The 20,741-nt window shown below is 46.1% G+C and overlaps 1 protein-coding gene across 1 annotated transcript in view; it reads right to left on the bottom strand.

Annotated features, from left to right (window-relative positions):
* The window catches only part of MPHOSPH9 (M-phase phosphoprotein 9), a 217,289-nt gene extending 215,911 nt beyond the window's left edge, over positions 1 to 1,378 (bottom strand). The window contains exon 1 of the mRNA XM_082258440.1: positions 1,277 to 1,378. Coding sequence (XP_082114566.1) covers positions 1,277 to 1,294 — 18 coding nt within the window. The 5' untranslated portion in view covers positions 1,295 to 1,378. The remainder of the gene's footprint in view (positions 1 to 1,276) is intronic.
* Between the last annotated feature and the right edge of the window lie 19,363 nt (positions 1,379 to 20,741).

Here is a 20,741-nt window from a genome sequence, read left to right as displayed (position 1 = left end):
GGACCTTCAGAGCTCCTTGCCAGATCTTGGCAGAAAGTGAAACTAGTGACATCATCGCAGCTCCGGCCACTCAGCGCCGGAGCCGTTGAACCAGGAAGAGACGCTGAGGGAGCATGTTAGCTCCCTCAGCGTTGTCCAGACGACCGTGCCTGGGCTTCATTCTAAGGCATGGGTGTCCAACCTTTTGGCTTCTCTGGGCCACATTGAGTGTAGAGAAATTTTCTCGGGCCGCATATAAAATATATACTATGGTTAAGGTATACAAGTAGTAAAATGCCGCCAGGCCCTTCCCATGCTGCTGTGCCCCCCCGCACTAATTTAGTACAACTAGAGGATGATCAAATTAAATGGAATCAGTACACAGAGGTTTACTTCTTCTGAGAGATAATAAAGGAAAACTCTAACCACCATGACCACTTCAGTGATTTGAAGTTGTCATGGTGGTAGGAGTCAGAAACACTGCACATTCATGCCTCCCCCCTCCGAGGCAGCCTCTGCCTACCGTTAGTTGGAAGCTGCTGTGGCCGTGCCCCTGACCAGACTTTCTTCCTCCCCAGCAAAGAAAAATTTGTCAGGTGGTAGTGGGCCGCATTGCCTGCGGTTCCGGGCCGCAGGTTGGACATGCCTGTTCTAAGGTAAGTATTTCATAATGAGCTAGTATGCAATGCATACTACCTCATTATGCCTTTGTTCTGCAGGGTTTGTTTTTTTTTAATGAGTATACAACCGCTTTCATTTTTTTGAGCAGTCTATGTATGTATGTATGTATGTATGTACACATATGTATCACCTCAGCCTCAGCTGCTCTCACTTTGCAGCCTACACTCTCATACAAGTGCCTGCCCCTTCGCATTCCCATTGGACAGATCTTCCTGTTGTTCTAGAAAACTTGCTGTAGATCTTTGTAATTGGACACATCCACCATCCATCAGCCAATACCTGCCCTGCTCACTCCAGCTGCTGGCGGGAAGGGGGAAGACGTGTCTGAGGAGGTGTAGACGTCACTCCCCGGCCTCGGTCTCTCTATTCTCCGTACACAGGAAATACATATGCCGTCACACATTGTTTACCAGTGCTGTATACATGGGGCGGACGGGGGTACGTATCCGGGTCCCGTGTGCTTCACTATAATAACAGGTCTGGCACTGCCTCTGATGAAAGCGCTGTAATTCAGTACCTCTGCAGACCGCACATCACTGACCCACACATACGAGCACACTATGAATCCAGCACAGACACCGCCATCCCCGGAGCTCCTTTCCCCATCCTCACTCACCTGCTTGTCCCATGCCATAGCTGAGAGCTCCCACACCGGCCATCCAGCCTTCCAGCGGTGTAAACATTGTGCTGGTGTCAATAAAGCTGGGCGGAGCGAATGGCGGGCGTGTACTCAGGAGGCCAGTCAGGAGGAAGCTGCCATTGGTTGTCTGCGGAATTCAAACACTGAAGAGGGAAAGGGGAGCGTACAGCAGTGATAGCTGATAGCAGGGCCTGTGTTCTAATGACAGCGCTCAGGGTTCCACACCGCCTTCTTTTCCTGTCTGCTCAATTAGCATCTGGCAATATGGTCAATTCACTATAAAACAGTGCACAGGCAGTAGTATTCATTAATATTATACAGGATATATATAGTTTGTGCAGCTCAGGGCTGTCTTTAACCAGTTTCTTTGCCCCCTTAATGACCAGGCCATTGTTTGCGATTCGGCACTGCGTCACTTTAACGGAAAATTGCGTGGTCGTGCAGCACTGTACCCAAATACAAATGATGTCCTTTTTTCCCACAAATAGAGCTTTCTTTTGGTGGTATTTGATCACCTCTACGGTTTTTAGATTTTGAGCTATTAACAAAAAAAAAAGCAACAATTTAAAAAAAAAAGGCCATATTTTTTACTTTCTGCTATAAAACATTCCCAATAAAAAATTTTTAAAAATTAAATTTTTTTATCAGTTTAGGCCAATTTGTATTCTGCTACATATTTTTGGTAAAAAAAATCCCGAAAAGCGTATTTTAATTGGTTTGCGCAAAAGTTATAGCGTTTACAAACTACGGGATAGATTTTTGGACTTTTTATTTTTTTTCATTAGTAATGGCGGTGATCTGCGATTTTTAGCGGGACTGCAATATTGCAGTGGACAGATCGGACCCCTAACTGACATTTTTGACACTTTTTTGGGGACCAGTGACACTAATACAGTAATCGGTGCTAAATAATATACACTGTAACTGTATACAGTAAATGACACTGGCAGGGAAGGGGTTAATGTATGCCTAATATGCTTACTCACTGTATGGAGGGGGGGGGGGGGTTCTGTGACAGCTTAGCTGAAACTGCTGATCTGTCCCTGCCTGTCTGAGAGAAGATCCGCCTGCTTTGTTTACATAAGCAGGCGGGTCTTCTCCGTTTCCCAGACGATCGCAGGAGAGGAGCGGCAATCGCCGCCTCTCCTCCCGCGGCCCGCCTCCCGCTGTGTCTAAACACATGCACTCCAGTCACGTAGTACTAGGTGACTGGACGCAGCCGAGCCGCCCTGCTGCAGTAAAAAGCCGGCGGGCGGTCGGCAAGTGGTTAAAGTGGAGTTCCACCCAAAAGTGGAAGCTCCACTTATCTGCTTCCGCTGCTACATTTGGCACAGTTCGGAGGGGGAGCAGATAGCTGCCAAAACCAGGTACCTGCTCCCATTTTGTGAAAGGGTGGCATGTTGACTTACATCATTTGCAGCCCCTCCTTCTTCCCCCCACTGCCTTCTGGGAGATGCACACAGGTCCCAGAAGACAGCGGGACCATTCAGAAAGCGCAGCATGACTTGCACATGCGCTGTAGGAAACAAGCTTTGAAGCTGCAAGGCTTCACTTTCTGTTTCCCTTAGTAAGGATGCCGACCCCTGCACCCGAAGCCAATGAACGGGTCAGCTTCGGGTGCCGACATTGATGGCTCCCAGGACAGGTAAGTGTCCTTATATTAAAAGTCAGCAGCTTTTTGTGAACGGGGACGAAGGGAGGGTCAAGTGATACAAAAGGTAATAGCTGTGTTGGATGAGCTCATGGAAAAAATCAAGGTACAGTTATGTGGGGAAAGAATAGGCTTCTCTGAAGAGGGGGGGTTTCAAAGATCATCTAAAAGCAAACAGTAGGAGATAGTCGGTCCGATTGGGGTAGGGAGCTCCATAGGATAGGAGATGTCCAGGAGAAGTCCTGGAGGCGAGCATGGGAGGAGGTGACAAGGAAAGTAGAGAGCAGAAGGTCTCAGGAGGAACAAAGAGAACGGGTGGTGGTATTCACAATGAATCCACAAGTGTTTGTTTCAAACTTACAAGATGGTCGCTACGTCCCCTGTCTGTATGTGCGTCATGCGCCATTGGCTTCTTCCTATGCGTTTCATCACAATATGACGTCGATATGATACTAGCTGTGTCTGACAGCAGCTGGAGCCAATGGCTCCTGCTGCTGCCAAAAGCTAATCAGGAGTGCGAGTCCCCGGAGAGGCAAGGCGATTGTGGACATCGCTGGATCGGGAGGGGGCTCGGGTAAGTATTATGGGGGTCTGGGGGGCTCCTGCACACAGAAGGTTTTTTACCTTCATGTAAAGAATGCATGAATGTAAAAAACGTGCCTTTACAACCACTTTAAGCCTGCTGTATGCATTCCTCCAGTAAAACTGTATACAGTTAAAGTGGTACTAAACCGACAACAGCAAAATCAGTCTGTATATGAGTAAAGCTTGCTTGTTATACTCACTGTGGAATCTAAGGGGTTAACCCTCCACATTGTGTAAAAAAGGCTGTTTGATCCTGTCTTCTCTGATCCTCCCCTTCTTCCACTGTCCCAAATCCATCTCCTGATAAGACAGAGCCTTTGAAATCGCTCTGCACATGCTCAGTTTAGTGTTTATTGCTAGAGAGTTTTCATTTTCATGGGAGGGTGCATGTGATCAGCACAGGGCCAATCAGCACTGTCCAGACAGAGGGTCATGGGTCCTGCAGCCTCATAGGACAGTCAGAGTAGAATGAAAACTCCCCCTACAAGCTTTACCCAGACACTGATAGAAGTCACAAGACTGCTATATCCAGTTCAGCTCTTTGGACATACTAACCCCCTTCCTGTGGTTCCCGGGCTCTGTCGCTATTACCGGTGCCCAGGAACACAGTCGTGGGCTAGGGGAGAGAGAGATTGCAGGGAGACCAAGGCAAATCCATGCCTCAATCCCACATGCAAACAATGAAACCAGAAGTGATGTCACTTCCGGTTTCAGATGCACTGGCCAGTACAGCCAGGAGACACATTTAACCAGTGGCGGCCTGTCCATTGGGGGCGCAGGGGCGCCGCCCCTCCCTATCCATTCGTCCGGCCCCCTTATCTACATGCAGTGCGCCAGACGCATGGATTCCAATGGTTTTTTAAGCACATGATTAGAGCAAGAGGCTCTAATAGGCTTCAAAAAAGGGTGGGCTCGGGGTGCAGAACACTGCGCCCTGAGCCCACCCAGTTGTGTGACAATAGCGAATGAATATTCGCTGTTGCCACACTGATTCTCCTCCCAGGCAATCAGGAAGCGGGTCTTGAGACCCGCTTCCCGATTGGACAAATGGAGAGGCCATGCTATTGGCCAAGGAGGAGGAAGAGGGAGGAGAGGAAGGGGAAGCCGCCGCTGCCAGGGGAAGCTGCCGCCGGAGATGAAGCTGATGGGAGGCTTCTAATGGAGCCAGGCAGGATTCCACCAATTCCTGAGAGTGTTCCAAAGCAGATACCCGGAAATCAATGCAAGTAAACGATTGTGTGACCTGTTCTATTTCTCATGTCAGTGCTCTTTAATGTGGGCCTCAAGAAAGTCTATATCTGCTTTGAAACTTGCAGAGTTCTCTGAGTTCACTGCCAGTCATCCCCACTTTAGTGGGTGGGAAAAGGAGGTTAGATGTGTCTGAGAGAGCTTGGGCAGCCAGCGGGCTAGGAGTCGAAATGGCACTGTAGGCAGGATGGGTGGAGGGAGAGAGCAGCACATCCCTACCTGCATTCCTCTCCTGTGGCTCCGGATCTTGTGCAGTATAGCCAAGTTCCCGGAGCCGCACCATAGTGGGAACAGATGTCGATCTTGTTTCCAAAGTAAGTGGGGGGGGGGGGGGGGTGGAAATACGTCCTCAATAAGTTCCCGCTGGGATTTAGAGACTTTCTTGGCCTTATGGGTGACTAGGTCAAAACTGTATATCACAGCTGAAGTAGATATCACGGAAAACCAAGCTGTCTAGTGCCGTGTCTTGGCCTTGCCCCCAAAGCTGCCATTTTTACTTATGTACTGTGTGAATATTATCTGATAAATGAAGGATCTCAGGCTTGTTTTGCATTTACATGTTTTTATTTTTATTTTCTGTTAACTTTCCCATTAGGATTTACTTGACCTGAATGTTGACATGGTTAATTAATTTTCCCACCTTGATGCCGAGGGGGGGGGGGGTGTGGTGTGCGAGCTGATGTGGTCCGGGGGGTGTATGGTGTGGTCCTTCTGCCGCATCCCCCCCCCCCCCGGGCCATGGAGCACCAGCCGCCACCGCCACTGTATTTAACCAAGCTGATCTGTGCTTGGTCGGATAGTGTGAAGGGCAGGGGAGGCATTGGGGTCTATTAGACCCCTACTATCTCCACAAAGAGTACCTGTCATCTGGCCAATGCTATCACATAGAGGTTTTTTAACCCCTTGTGATAGCAATCAAGTAAAAATAAATAAAAAAAGTTTTAAAAAATAAATAATATTAAAATAAAAATTTGCCGAAACCCCCGTTGCCCCACATGCTTGTGCAAAAGCCAAGTCCAGGGTGTGCACACGATTGTATACCCTGGTCACACCACACATGACATATTGCCGCAATCAGGGGGAGAACAATAATTCTAGCACAAGAACTGCAAGTTATCTCTAAACTGGTGATCTGTAAAGGCTTTTAAAGCGTCGCCTATAAAGATTTATGGGCACCATAGTTGTTGGCGATATCAGGAGCGCACACAATTTTAAGACATGGAATGTTTGGTATCTATTTACTAAATCTTTTATATTTCTATGTTTTTATTGTTTTCAAAAAGGTAGACAAGTGTACAAAACATTCAATGGCTGTTAATATATTAGATGTCTTTTAGAACATCTGGCATAGTACATACTGTCAAAACACAACAACATTTTTGTCTTTCGTTGCGAAGTCTATTCAAGATAGTCAGTAGCAGTACTGGTTAGACCAGGTCGTATGCCCCCCCCCCCCTTTCATTAATCTTGATCCAGGTCAGCTTAGCCCTCAGCAAATCAAACGGGACCACTGGCGATCAGCAGGAACGTGCTATACAAATCTTGGCTGCCGTAAAAATGAAAGTTATTAAGCTTTTCGTATGTCTCGGGATCCCCTCTACTGGCCTCCCCAATAGAACCTGTTGTGGAGACTTCAACAGGTTAATCTGGGTGAGGGAATAAATAAAATTATTTGTGCGAATCCAAAACCGCCTGAATTTTTTGCATGTCCACCAAATATGTAGGACTGTTCCCTCCTGTCCACACCCCCGAAAACACTTGGAGGAAGCCCCTTGAACAGCGGCCGCCAAGCTGACCGGGACCATATACCAGCTTAGAAATACTTTATAGTTAGCCTCTATTAGAGAAGTGATGTATGATCTGGAGTTGAGTTGGACTAGCTTACCCCACTCTCCCATGTCCAACTCCTCTCCCAAATCCTCCTCCCATCGTATCATATATGGTAATTTAGTTTTCTCTTCACATGCAATTCATCTTTTATATTTTAACCAAAAATATGGTTTGCTTTTTCACTAAAATTCTTTTTACTGAAAGTTTTCATTTAATAAACAGTTGCGCAAATATGTGACACAAAAACTTATGACAAACATACTGAAAAATAGATTTAGGGTATACATAAACTGTAATTTTCAATACACTTTTAATTTCATTAACGAACAGTATTATGTGTTTATCGTGTTTACCACCAGATGGTGCTGCTGCATTGCAAAGCATACTGCTATTGGTAGCTCAGAGTTACAAGAAGCAGTGCTGGATCAGTGACAACTTCTTAATGACAACCATTTATTAATAAAACAAAAGAGCTATCTAGAGCAATATGTTTGTTTAATGCCCATATCCAGGGAAAGGGAAAATCCTCTCTTGCAGTAGAGCTGCCCCAGCACTGCAAAGGTTAAATGCTCCTCTATGTCTAGGACACTACAAGAAGCAGTTTTACTTACCCAGTCCTCTGCTTCCCCTGGCTGCCGAGCTCTACATTTCTCCCCTATACTCTGGCTGTGGACTGACCTTTAGCACCTCATGCCCACTGCAGGGCTTTGGGACCTGCACTGTACTTGATGACATCAGAGGTCTTGGGACTCCCGATGCATAGGTGATAAGAGGCTGTAGGGACTGGTTTACATCACTTTACTAATAAAATGTACCAATAATTCTGAGCTCAGCCGCTGCTGCTTAAAGCGGAGTTCCACACATTTATTCAAGTTCCTTGAAACACAATGCCCATCCATAGAACAGTCTGTAATGGAAATTATTTCTTATATATTTTTTTCTAAATACCTTTTTTTTCTTGATGTACCACTTCCGGGCCCGGCCACGGCCACCTAGGCAGTTTTGTCATTAGGCGATTTGCTAGGACTCCTGGGATGTCTGCGTCATCTATCCCAAGAGTCTTTGAACAGCACTTGACTTCCTTCCAGGTTCTGTCTTGGTTACCAGGTTGCCACGTGCTACAAAAAAAAATTTTGAAAATAAACAATATTTTTTACTTTCTGCTATAAAACATCCCCAATACATTTTTTCATCAATTTAGGGCAATATGTGTTCTGCTAAAAAATTTTGGTAAAAAAAAATCCCAATAAGCGTATATTGATTGGTTTGCGCAAAAGTTATTGCGTCTACAAACTATGGGATATATTTATGGACTTTTTATTTTTTTTTTATTGTTTTTACTAGCAATTGTGGCACTCAGTGATTTTTAGTGGGACTGCGACATTGCGGCGGACAAATCTGACACTAAGTGACACTTTTTGGGGACCAGTGACACCAATACAGTGATCATTGCTTAAAAAAAAAAATGCAGTTACTGTATAAATGACACTGGCAGGGAAGGAGTTAACACTAGGGGCAATCAAGGGGTTTAGTGTGCTCCTAGGAAATGCTTTCTAACTGTAGGGGCAGTGGATGTACTAGCTTAGCTGAAACACAAGATCTCTCTTTTCCTCCCTGACAGAAAAGCAGTTCTGTCATTCTGCCGAAGGTTCGGCAGGTCCCGGGGGCCATCGCGGCCGCTGGACCGGCTGATTGGCTCCCGCTATGTCCAATCACAGGGGGAGCGGCGCTCCGGCGGCGCACGTGGCGTGAAGTCTCGTGCTCAATTTTTGGCAGCGCAACACAGGTTAGTGCATTGGTGTGAATGGGCCCTAAAGGATCAATAATAAGGTTCCCTTCATTAGTAATTTGTGATTACATTGATGGTATATTCAGGTCATTTGCGCTATTGTTGATAGCCTTGAATAATTTGTTGCAGTGTTTTTTATTTACTTCAGTATCACCATTGAGTTATCATAATAAGTTTGATAGGATACAGGTCATTCCTAACTGGTTGTTCTATTTAGAACACCGGTTAGCATGTTGTGGTCATGCATCAGTTGCATTTTAAAAATTACTGTGAATACATTTATGCAGATGAATTGGTGTATTTAACCATCTACTGATATTTGTGAAAGCTAAATTGTAACCATCATAGATGGCTTTGCAGTGATATTTTTGTTTTTTATTGGCCAGGTCTGTGCAATTTAGCATTACAGTAAACCCCCCTCCATTGCGGGGGTTACGTTCCGGACCCAGCCGCGAAAAGTGAAAATCCGCTAAATAGAAAAACCCTATTAAAATGCATTGTAGGCATGTTTTTTTTACTGTCACTGTACATGTAAATATATATTTTTAGCAGAAACCCTAAAGAATAAAATGCTGATCGTTGAAATCTTTTATGTCACACTGTATTTGCGCAGAAATCTTTCAAACATAGTTTTTTGGGAAGAAATACACTTTAATGAATTTTAAAAAAACTAAACAGTAAAGTTAGCCCAATTTTTTTGTATAATGTAAAAGATGATGTTACGCCAAGAATCGTGAGAGATGTGTTATCTTTATTCTAAGCAAAATAAAAGCATGATTCTCATTTTATCCAGAATCATGCAGCTCTAATGACTATGTTGATTTTCTTGTGTCAATGAACCTCACTGTATAAGAAGAAAACTGAAAATTTATATCAAATACTTACCGTAATTTTCCTTTCCTGGTGGACTCCATAGCAGCATACGTATCGGGTTTGGCCCCGCCTCCAAACCTACCCATAGGACATCACTCCCATAAATCTTTGCACCTGTTCAGCACACGTGTTCTGTAACTATCCTCCTCAGAATCCGGGAGGGAACTCCTGCTGCCATGGAGTCCATCAGGAAAGGAAAATTACGGTAAGTATTTGATATAAATTTTCCGTTTTCCTGACAAGACTCCATGGCAGCATATGTATCGGGAAATAACTCGCCGTACACAAAAGGGTGGGCAGGTGCTGAACAAAAAGTTTAATTTTACTCTGTCAAACAGACAGGACTTGTAAACCAAAGTTAACAGAAGAAAGAGCCGCCGGCTCAACACAATAGTGAGACAAAAAAGTATTTATAGAGGACCAGGATGCTGCTCTACAAATCACTTCAGGCGAGACGTGTCTGGACACTGCCCAGGACGTAGAGACACTCCGAGTTGAATGAGCCGTAATCGCCACTGGAGGGGTCAAGCCCTTAGCCCTATAAGCCCATTGGATAGTTTGGATGATCCAAGAAGTGATGGACCTTGAAGGAGCCCGAAGACCCTTGTTCTTTCCACCGAAAGTGACAAACAAATGATCTGACTGTCGAAAGGAGACCGTAGCTTCCAGATACTGCTTGAGGCAATTTCCAACATCCAGCGGATGGACAGAAGAACCTTCTTCTTGCCTAAAAGTAGGCAGAACTATTTCCGTGTTTTTATGAAAAACTGAAGTAACCTTCGGTCTAGCCTCCAGCATAGGGATTAAGACTACCCTGTCTGGAAAAAATGTTAGAAAGGGCTCCTGTGCCCCTAAAGCTCCGATTTCAGAGACTCTCTTCGCCGATGTAATGGCTACCAGGAACACGGTCATCAATGTCAACTCCTTGATGGTAAGAGTTTCATCTGTGTCACATAGTCGTTGTGATAGAATATCCAGAACTAAGGGGAGATCCCACTTAGGAAACCTTGGCTTTTTCTGGGGCCTGAGTCTCATTGCCCCTTTGAAGAATTGTCGGACTAGCGTATGGGTAGCCCAAGAAATGCCGGTAAAGGCTGAATTAGCCGACACCTGAACTCTCAGAGAACTCACTGATAGAGGAAGATCTAGACCAGACTGTAGAAAGCTTAGCACACCATGAATCCTGATGGATGAATGAGGGTTGGACCTAGTGGCCAGATGCGAGGAAAATCTTGACCAAATTCTCTCATACACTTTATTAGTTGAACTCCGTCTGGCACTCAAAAGTGTAGAGATGGCCTCTTCAGGGCACCCTAAGGCTGGTAGCCTTCCCCTCTCAACAGCCAAACCTTCAGATGCAGCCGGGCTGGACAAGGATGCAATATGGTGCCTTGAGATAGCAGATCTTGCCTGAGAGGTAGCGGGATCGGATCCTGAACACTGAGGAGTGTTAGAAGAGGGAACCAGGGCCTGTTGGGCCAGAATGGAATCACCGCCACTATTTCCATTGCTTCCGACCTGATTCTCCAGAGAAACTGAAGGATTATGGGAACTGGGGAAAGGCATATGCCCTGTTGAACCTCCAACAATCCGTGAGGGCGCCTATCCCTAGAGCTTGAGGATCCCTGAACCTTGCATAATATTTTTTCAACTTGCGGTTGCGAGGAGAGGCAAAAAGGTCTACCTCTGGGGAGAACCCCAGGCTCAGGATCCACTCGAAGACCTCTTCGTGGAGAGACCACTCGTTGTTGTCCAACTGCACATGAGATAGAAAGTCGGCTTGGACATTTTGGACTCCCGGAACGTATACAGCTGACAGGTCAGACAAGTTCTTTTGAGCCCAGACCATAATTGGTTCCAGCTCTCGCAGCAAGGACCAACTGCGTGTCCCTCCTTGCTTCCTTATGTATGCGACTGCTGAGGTGTTGTCCAGTCTTAGCATCACTGGAAGACCTTTTGTCAAGTGAGGAAACACTTTCAAAATTTGAAGGGCCGCCCGTAGCTCCAGAATGTTGGACACTATCCTCTGGGAGGGGAATTTCCATTTGCCCTGAGCCACTTCCGAGAGGCAATGAGCCCCCCAACCTATGCTGCTGGCATCCGATGTTACCACAGCCCATGAGGTTTGTACAAGAGAATGGCAGCATAGAAGATGCTCCTGCTGCAGCCACCATGGAAGACTTGCTCTCATGGCCGGGGTCAGGAAGATGGTCTGATCCAGATGCCAGGTGTCCCATTGACGAAGAAAGCCTTTTTGGAATGGCCTCATTCTCCTTAGGGCCCACTTTACCATGGGAGCTACAGCCATCATGGTCCCGATAATTCTCAGGCACTGACATGCTTGGAGGTGAGGTGATGAGAGGGCACGGAGAATTCTGTTCCTGACCACTGTGATTTTCTCCTCCGGAAGGGAGACTGTCGCTGTCAGTGTATTGAACAAGGCCCCGAGGCAGACGAGGGACTGGGTGGGAATAAGATGACTTTTCTCCAGATTTAGCAGCCACCCAAACGTCTGAAGGGTGGACACCACTTGGTCCAGGTGCATCAACAGCTGAGATTTGTCTTGGGACAGGAGGAGCAGATCGTCCAAGTAATGGTGCAGGCTAATGTCCTTTGTTCTTAATAGAGCTACCACAGCCAGCAAAACTTTCGAGAAGGTTCGTGGAGAAGTGGAGAGCCCGAAGGGGAGGCAAGTGAACTGAAGCTGTAATTGATTGACGGAAAACCGGAGGTATTTCTGGAAATCTTCTGCAACAGGGACATGGAAAAAGGCATCATTTAAATCTATAGACACCATCCAGTCTGCAGTTTGAACCGCCTGTTGGATTGAAAGAAGAGTTTCCATCTTGAACCTTTCCTTTCTGATAAATTGATTTAGAAAGGTCAGATCTATGACCGGCCTCAATATTCCGTTTTTCTTGCGGACCAAGAAAAGAGGGGAGTAGATTCCATGGCCGCACTCTGGTTCTGGTACGGAGACGACAGCCCCTTGAGAAACCAGTGACTCTATGTAGGAAAATAGTGCCTGGCGCTTCTCTCCTAAGGGTGGAAGGGAGGTAGAAAGAAACCTTGGTCTTGGTGTTTCTCTGAAAGTCCACTTGTGCCCGTACATGACTGTCCTGACAGTCCAGGAGTCTCGGATTGAGGCCGCTCAGACATGCCGGAAGTGTAGCAACCGAGCCCCCCACCCGACATGCCTGAGCGGGCCCAATCTCAAAAAGACTTGGTCGTATCACTTTCACCGGAGGGGACACTCTTAGAAGGTTTCTGCAAGGAGGTTTGTCTTGCTCTCCAGTTGCGACCAAATTCTCTGCCAGGCCTATAGGTGCGTGCTTCCCTGCAACGGTCAGGGACATACCTTTTGGGTTGTCCTTTCCTTGGATTGAGAGGGCGCCGATCCTGAGGAAGAAAGCCAGACTTGCCGCCCGTAGCCCTGGTTATTGTCTCATCCAGCTTATTCCCAAAGAGGGAAGAACCCCCAAAAGGAATACGACACCAGACTTGTTTGGAAGCTGGGTCAGCCATCCAAGGATGGAGCCACAGAGCCCTCTTGGCTGTTACTGAGGACAGAATAACCCTGGCCAACAGACGTATAAGGTCAATAGATGCCTCCCCCAGAAAAGACGAAGCCATCTTAAGTTCCTGAATCGGGGAACTTCTGGCAGCCTCCTCAGAAAAGCTCCGAAAGGACTCATCCACTGAGTCAGACCACAACTCCATTGCTTTGGATAATGAGGACAAGGCCAGTGCCGGCTTGCAGGCCATCCCCGCAGTCAGGTAGATTTGTTTGAGATCAGAATCCATCCTCCTATCCAAAGGATCTTTAAAGGAGGCTGTGTCCTCTAGTGGGAGGGTCACATGTTTGACCAGCCTCATGACTGCGGCGTCCACCAAGGGAGGAGATTCTAGATGTTTTACATCTTCTTCCTTGAAAGGATATAACCGGGACATTTTGGAAAGCATGGAATTTTTCCTTTCCACTTTATTCCATTCTTCAGTAATGATATCCCCTAATTCACCCAAAAAGGGGAAGTTGAGTCACTCTTTGCAGAGCTGCTTAAAGAATCTCTTCTGTTTTGGAGGAGAAACAGCCGAGTCTTCCCAATTTAGGGTCTCTCTTACCGCTCTGACTAAGGAGGGGACGAGAGCATACTCAAACCCCAAGCAGGGATCTTCAATCTCTGAATCACTTTCTGACAGGAAAGTTGACAGGTGACTAGGTTGAGAGGTTTCAGGATCTTCCCTAGGCTGTCTTCCAAGGGGAGGGCTTGGAGGAGTCACTTCTGGGCTCTGCGCCTGACCTACTCCCAAGTCTGCCAGGAAATCCTTGACGACCCTTTTGACTAGGGCCTCCAGTCGCTGGTCTGGATTGTCCCTCTCTCCCACAGCTTGAGAGAAGCATTTGTCGCACATTGACTTGCTTTCAGGGACACGTGCACCACGACCCCAACAGCCCACTCTATCTGGGCGTCGCAAGGGGCCCGCTGAGGCAGATGATTTCCCATGATGATGGGAGCCTGACTATGACCTCCGAGTAGATCTCGAGTTGGAGTGCCGGTGGTGAGGACTTGAACGATGTTCACTCTTGCATGAGGAATGCCGTTCCGACCTAGGAGGGCTGTAAGACAAAGGAAAAAAAGCAAGACAAACAGGGAGCCAGGACATAAATAATGCCCTAATCCCCCCCTCTCTACACACCCCAACCCCCAAGCCCGCATACCTATTAAGGGCGGGCTGACCACCGGAGGGCGAGGAGGCTTCCATCTGGCGCTGATCTGCAGGGATGAGCCGGACAACGGGATCAGAGAGGAAGAAAGAGGAGAGGGGGAACAACTCCCACAAACCTGGGGCCAGTACTCACCAGGAAGACCGTATGGGCAAATACAGAGCAGCAGCGGATGCAGCAGGTAGACACACCGAGAAACCGACAGCAAAATACTGACTTCCAGCAGCAGAGTGTGTGATCTACACACTCTGCTGACATCTGAAGGTTTTTAAAAATGGCGTCCACTGACATCATCAACATGTGCCGCATCGTCACTGAGCATGTGCGAGAACCAAGTCTTATTCCGAGGCGCCCGCACATGCTCAGTAGCTCGCAAACCGGAGGCCAGTCAGGAAGTACGCTCTGACCAGCCCCAGAGCCCTAGCCACCAGGGAATATCAGGAAATAAGGTAAGAACATACAAAACTGGCTGAAATAAAAACTTAAGCTGCCATGGAGTTACACAAATATAACAGGCAAGTGGTACTCACGACCACCAACGAACCGTTAGCCACCAGGGATGGATGAGCATACAGCACACACCGGACTTCATAATTCTTTAAGGGGATAGGCCACCCGCAGCAGCTGGGCTTTTTGGCCAAGGTGCAGGTCAGAAGAATCTTCACCCCTGCTCCATACCCCGCAACAGCTGGGGCTTATTGGAGAACTCAATACCCGAATGGTAGAGACATCCATCTCCTGGGATCCATCTTCAGGTAGGATACAGATAATCCATTAGGAGGACAAAAAAGGAACATGTGTGCTGAACAGGTGCAAAGATTTATGGGAGTGATGTCCTATGGGTAGGTTTGGAGGTGGGGCCAAACCCGATACATATGCTGCCATGAAGTCTGTCAGGAAAGAACATTTATCAAAACACACCTAAAAAATAAAGTGGAATTAAACTTCTTTATTACAGCAGACCCTATCAGGTCTCCAGGAGTTCTGCCATAATTTGCAAACATGCTCATCATATTTGCACATTATGGAATACTTGCACTGTAAAGTGCTCTTCCCTGGTGAAGCAATGTTTGTGCCTCCTCGCCACTCCCTTCTTTCAGGTCTGGAGTCTCTGGCCAGCTTTGTGCCCAGGCTGGGATGGCGCAACTTCCACATATGCACATAGGAGTTACTTTGTCCTAGCTCTCACACTCTGCCGAGATTGTACACTAAACTGCAAATGTGTGACCCTGTGTACAATTAGAAAAAAATGCTGGCAGGCAGAGATGAAGCTTTTATGGTGGAAGAGACATACAGAACCTCTTCTATTATTAAAAGCTACCTGTTAACATTTTCTTAAACTCATTAAAATCTCAATTTACTGTGAACTTACTGACAAATCCTGTGCCAACTTGACCTTTTTTCCTTTCTATTATATTTTCTCAAACATGCCTATTACCATGGCGGATGATTGGTTTCATTGCTGGGTCAGAGGCTAAAACACTTTTTCTTCAATTACTGTACCTAAAGCAATCTCGCAGCTCAGGAATTCTGACTGTTGAAACCATTTTAATGAGCTCTAAGACTACCAACAGTTGTGTTCACCTCTGTACCCCAAACGATGATGCAATTCTGACTTTTGAAGCCAAAGACACCCAGGAAACTAGATTATTTTGGGTCATAAAATGACAACTTACACGTTTCTCTCAAAAAAATATGCATATGAAATAAAACTATAAAAACTACAAAATGACGACCAACCGGAGTAGACCTTTATTTTGTGCATGTTAAAAAAAATAGAAATAGATCTGCTCATTTTATTTAGAACTGTTATATCAGAGTAAAAAAAAAACACAAAAATACTGATACAGTTTAAGGCAGTGTTTCTCAAACTTTTGTCAGTAAAGGCATCCTTTAGAACTGTGCAAAATCTTGGGCCACGCCAGTCTGAAAGCTTGTTCACACCAGGAGCTGTGTATGAGTGCTTGTGCTTTTTTGTGTGTTCCTGCACTACGTGTTTTCTTAATGGGCTGCTCTATGCACATGAAACATGCAAAAAAGGTGCCAGCGTGATTTTTAAAATCATGCCGTACCAAAAAGCATGGTACTACAGTACTATTCGTTTTAGCAATTGCGAAGGCACGCACATTTGCTAGATGCATGGGGGAGGGGGTGCCGTTAGGAAAATGCAGTTTGTGAGGCAGCGTTCAGTGGTCTGAAGGGTGTAAATCAACTCACTTCAAACTATACCCACTAGTATAAATCCCCTTTCTTAAACGGAGTTCCACCCAAAAGTGGAACTTCTGCTTTAAGTAGTCCTAACCCCCTGACATGCCCCATTGGGCATGTCATTTTTTTCGGGGGGGGGGGGGGAGCAGGTACCTAGTTTTGACAGGTACCCTCTCCCACTTCTGCTCGGAGCGCCTGCGGCGCCCCGAGTGAAAGTTCTCCTTTCCCCCTCCCACCCTGCAATCTTCTGGGACACGTCAGAGGTCCCAGATGATTTACGACCAATCAAGACACGCAGTGCGACTCGCGCATGCGCAGTGCGCACCCCGGCTGTGAAGCTGCAAGCTGTCACAGCCGGGTGCCCACACTAATGATGCCGGCATTGCCGAGACCAGAGGAAGAGGATTGAGGCTTCGGGCAGCCGCATCGCTGGATCATGGGACAGGTGAGTGTGTGTTTATTAAAAGTCAGTAGCTACACTTTTTGTAGCTGCTGACTTTTATTAAACACAGAAAAGGCTGGAATACCACTTAAAAAAATACCACCCCAGCCCCCCTCTCCATAACACAAACTCCCTCCTCCTAACGCAAATGCACAAATCCTCCCTAAAATCCCTGCTTCTAGCACAAACCCCCCTCCGGCACAATTTCCCCCCTCCTAACACAATTCAGCTCCCCTAAAATCCCAATTCTAGTCCAACCCCCCCCCCCCCCCAAAAAAAATGGTTTTCCTACAGCTTACCTGTAAAATCCTTTCCTTGGAGTACAGCACGGGACACAGAGCAGCCATATTCATTACTATCTGGTTTATACGCCACCATGGCCGCTGATAGGGCAGTACAGCCAGCCCTCGTGTACCGGGCCCGGCCCTTTCGGCTCAGCAGGGGGGCCCGGGCAGCTTTATCCTTAAACTATGGTCAAAGCATTTTGCCCAGACAAAAGCATTTGACAATGCTCCTAGGCTTCCTGTAACATTATATATATTTTACCTGTGCCCCATCAGTGCAGCAGAGGGGCCCAGGAGGCGATTAGCAGAAAGGGACTCTTTTTTACATTTCGGGGGCGTAAGTGTCAAAAGACAGTGCCGCATTTTTGTAAAGTTCCTGCTGGCCGCGGCTGATGACAGCCTATCTCTGGCGGAGTGATTCTCCCTTCCTCTCTCAGTAAGTAATAAGGAGGGGAAAGGACTGGATTGTAGTCGGGCAGCGGGAGATGATTAAATAGAGAAGTGGCCGAGAGCGCAGGCAATGCAGGGATTCCGATGTACAGGCAGACTCACAATTTTACAAAAGGTACAGAGACACATCCATACTGTATACAGACAGGCATACAACAGCTTCTGTACTGTGTGATCATCATCATAATAAGGATGGTGATCACATAAGCACAGTGAGATGCTAACTGTTAGGTCTTGTTTACTTTTGTGTTGAGGGGTGGGGGGCAGTAAAAAAAAACACAAAAGTGTAGCTGAGCCACAGTTTTACCATCCCCCAATCACTCCCCCCTCATGCTGCAAAGGCACTGCTACCATTGTGCGGCAGTAGTGGCGGGGTGTTGTGTAAAACACCCTGCAGCCGTACTAGGGAAGCAGTGCCTTTGCATCATAAAGGGGAATGATTGGGGGATGGTAAAACTGTCATAATGTCACTGTTCACAGAATGGCTAGGGAATAAGCCAGTGGAGGGTGATCTGTACTCCATTAGCTTTATTGGAAGGCAGGTGAGACATCAGGGTCAGGGATCTTTAGACCTCTGATGCCTCATAAAAGAGAACCTGTCACCAAAAATGCATCACATAGGGGACTTTTTGTCCCCTATGTGATGAAAAAAAAAAAAGTTTAGAAAAAATAAAATGTTAAAAACATAAAAAAAAATTAATAAATAAAGTTATACACAAGTACCTAAAATTCCCCAACAAAACTTCCCCCCTCACATACTAACATAAATGCATGCGTCAAGGGTGCCTATGCAAAAAATTTTCCATTGCACTAGACATGTTACATAACACTGCGCATGCCGAAGTGAGAGCAATAATTCTCAACAGAACAGAAGTGCTTTATTGGTATCGGGATAGCATTAATTATACATACTGACATGGTACATGCTTGGTGTATTATACAGTATTAGGAACAACAAAGAAACTGTATATACACAAGAGAAAGTTACATGTATACTCAAGGTATTTTAAGGCTTGACATTTTGGGTATCTATATACTCCGCACAACCTGATTTATTACATTTTACCAAAATAATTGGGTAATAAATTGCTTTTATACCATATATATATATATATATATATATATATATATATATATACATGCCATTTAATTAATTTTATTGTATTTTTTTTAAATAAATTTGTGTTTCATAAATGTTGCACTGATATTGGGTACAATCAAAAATAATTAAAACTACCACCATTTAATTCTCAAGGGTGTCTGTCTGCTTTCAGAAAATATGTGTTTTGGAGTTTTTACATAATCTCCAGACCTAAAATGACAATGAAGGGTCCGATTGGGTCTGCCTTAAAAACTGACAGGCAGCTGCAGCATTTTCATTAGGAGGGATGAGCTCAGGTGTGTTTGGATCCTAATCTGAACATGCCAGAGCTATTCTGTCAGGAAGCTGTCACTGCACACTGGCAATCATAAGTGATTGAGGCATTTTTCCCGCCCACAGCCGTACGTATACACTAATCATTTATACACGTGGCTGTGGAGCAGGGAATACCTCGACCACATATGATTGGCAGGGCACACTGGCAGGCGATGGGCAGGGGGGGGGGCCCTGTCAGGTAGGCTGTATGGGGCCCCATGATTTCTAACAGCAGCCCTGTACGCCACCTCTAGGTGAATGGACACTGGCAACCAACAAGACAGGAAGTCCCCCTCTATATAACCCCTCCCACACAGTAAGGACCTCAGTTTTGTAGCAAGCAATAAACATCCCAGACAAGAGCGGAAGGAACCTCTGTGTCCCGTAATGTACTCAAAGAAAAGGGTTTTAAAGGTAAGCTGTAGGAAAAATCTGTTTTTCCTTATCAGGGGACACAGAGCAGCCATATTAATTACTATCTGGGACGTCCCAAAGCAATGCACTTGAGGGGAGGGGGACACTATATGAAAAAACCACCATCAGACTGAAAAGATCTACATAGCTGCCTGCAGCACTCTGCAGCCAAATGCAGACTCCTCCTGGGTCCTCACACCCACTTGACAGAATCTAGTGAATGTATGTACTGAAGACCAAGTAGCGGCCCTGCAAATCTGAGCCTTAGAAGCTTCATGGCGAACTTCCTAAGAGGCACCTACCCTTCTGGTAGAGTGTGCCTTTACCAGAAAGGTGGAACCTTCCCTTTTAAACCATACGCCTGGATAATAACCTGGCAAATCCATTGAGAAATTGTAGACCTAGATGCTGCCTGCCCTTTCCTGGACCCTTCTGGCAGCATGAACAAAAGGTCGGTCTTACAAATCTGAGCTGACATCTTCAAATAGACCTTAAATGCATGTACTACATAGAGAGAATGTAACAACTTTTCCTCTGCTGTTTGGGAATTTGGAAAGAAGGAAGGCAGTATAATGTCCTGATTCAAATGAAAAGCGGACACCACTTTGAGCAAAAAAGCTGGGTGTGGACGTAGAATCACCCTATCTTGATGTAAAATCAAAAATGGCTCCTTACAAGAAAGAGCCATTAACTCTGATACTCTTCTAGCTGAAGTTACTGCAACCAAAAAGACTAACTTTCTGGTCAAAAGAATCAGAGAAATATGCCGAATGGACCCATAGAACTACCAGAACCAAATTTAAAGCCCAAGGACACAACGGTGGCCTCACTGGCGAAAGCATATGTAGCACCCCTTGAATAAAGGCTCGGACTAAGGATTGCAAAGCAAATCGGTCTTTGGAAAAATATTGATAAGGCTGAAATTTGACCTTTAGTGCCTAGGGCTAGTTTCATATCTACCCCTACTTGCAAGAAGGCTAGAATTCTCCCGATTATATATTTATGGGGAAGCCACTTCCTGGCCTCACACTAAGAAATTTAAGACTTCCAGACTCTGTAATAAATGCCCCTAGAAACTGGTTTCCTATCGTTTATCAGGGTAGAGACTGCTGGGCCAGATATACCCCACTCCCTCAAAATCCAGGCTTCAATAGCTCAGCTGTCAAATTTAGAGACTGTAAAGCAGGGTGGAATATCAGACCCTGACAGAGCAGGTCCAGACGCAGTGGGAGAACCCAAGGCCTTCCCACCGCCAACCTTAGAATTTGTGCGTACCAAATCCTTCTGGGCCAGGCTGGAGCCACCAGGATTACTGGTTTCCCCTCTTCCCGAATCCTGAGCAAAAGTCGTGGCAGCAGCTGAACCGGAGGAAAGGCATAGATCAGAGAGAATTGCACCCAGGGAGTCACCAAAGCATCCACTCAGACTGCGAGTGGATTCCTGGTCCTGGACACAAATTTTTTCAACTTGTTGTTGAACCTGGATGCCAACAGATCTACGTCCGGGACCCCCCAGCATTGACAA

Source organism: Pelophylax lessonae (genome assembly GCF_965119305.1).
Source record: "Pelophylax lessonae genome assembly, chromosome: 1".
Classification (NCBI taxonomy): domain Eukaryota; kingdom Metazoa; phylum Chordata; class Amphibia; order Anura; family Ranidae; genus Pelophylax; species Pelophylax lessonae.
This window is presented reverse-complemented; position numbering and strand designations above follow the sequence as displayed.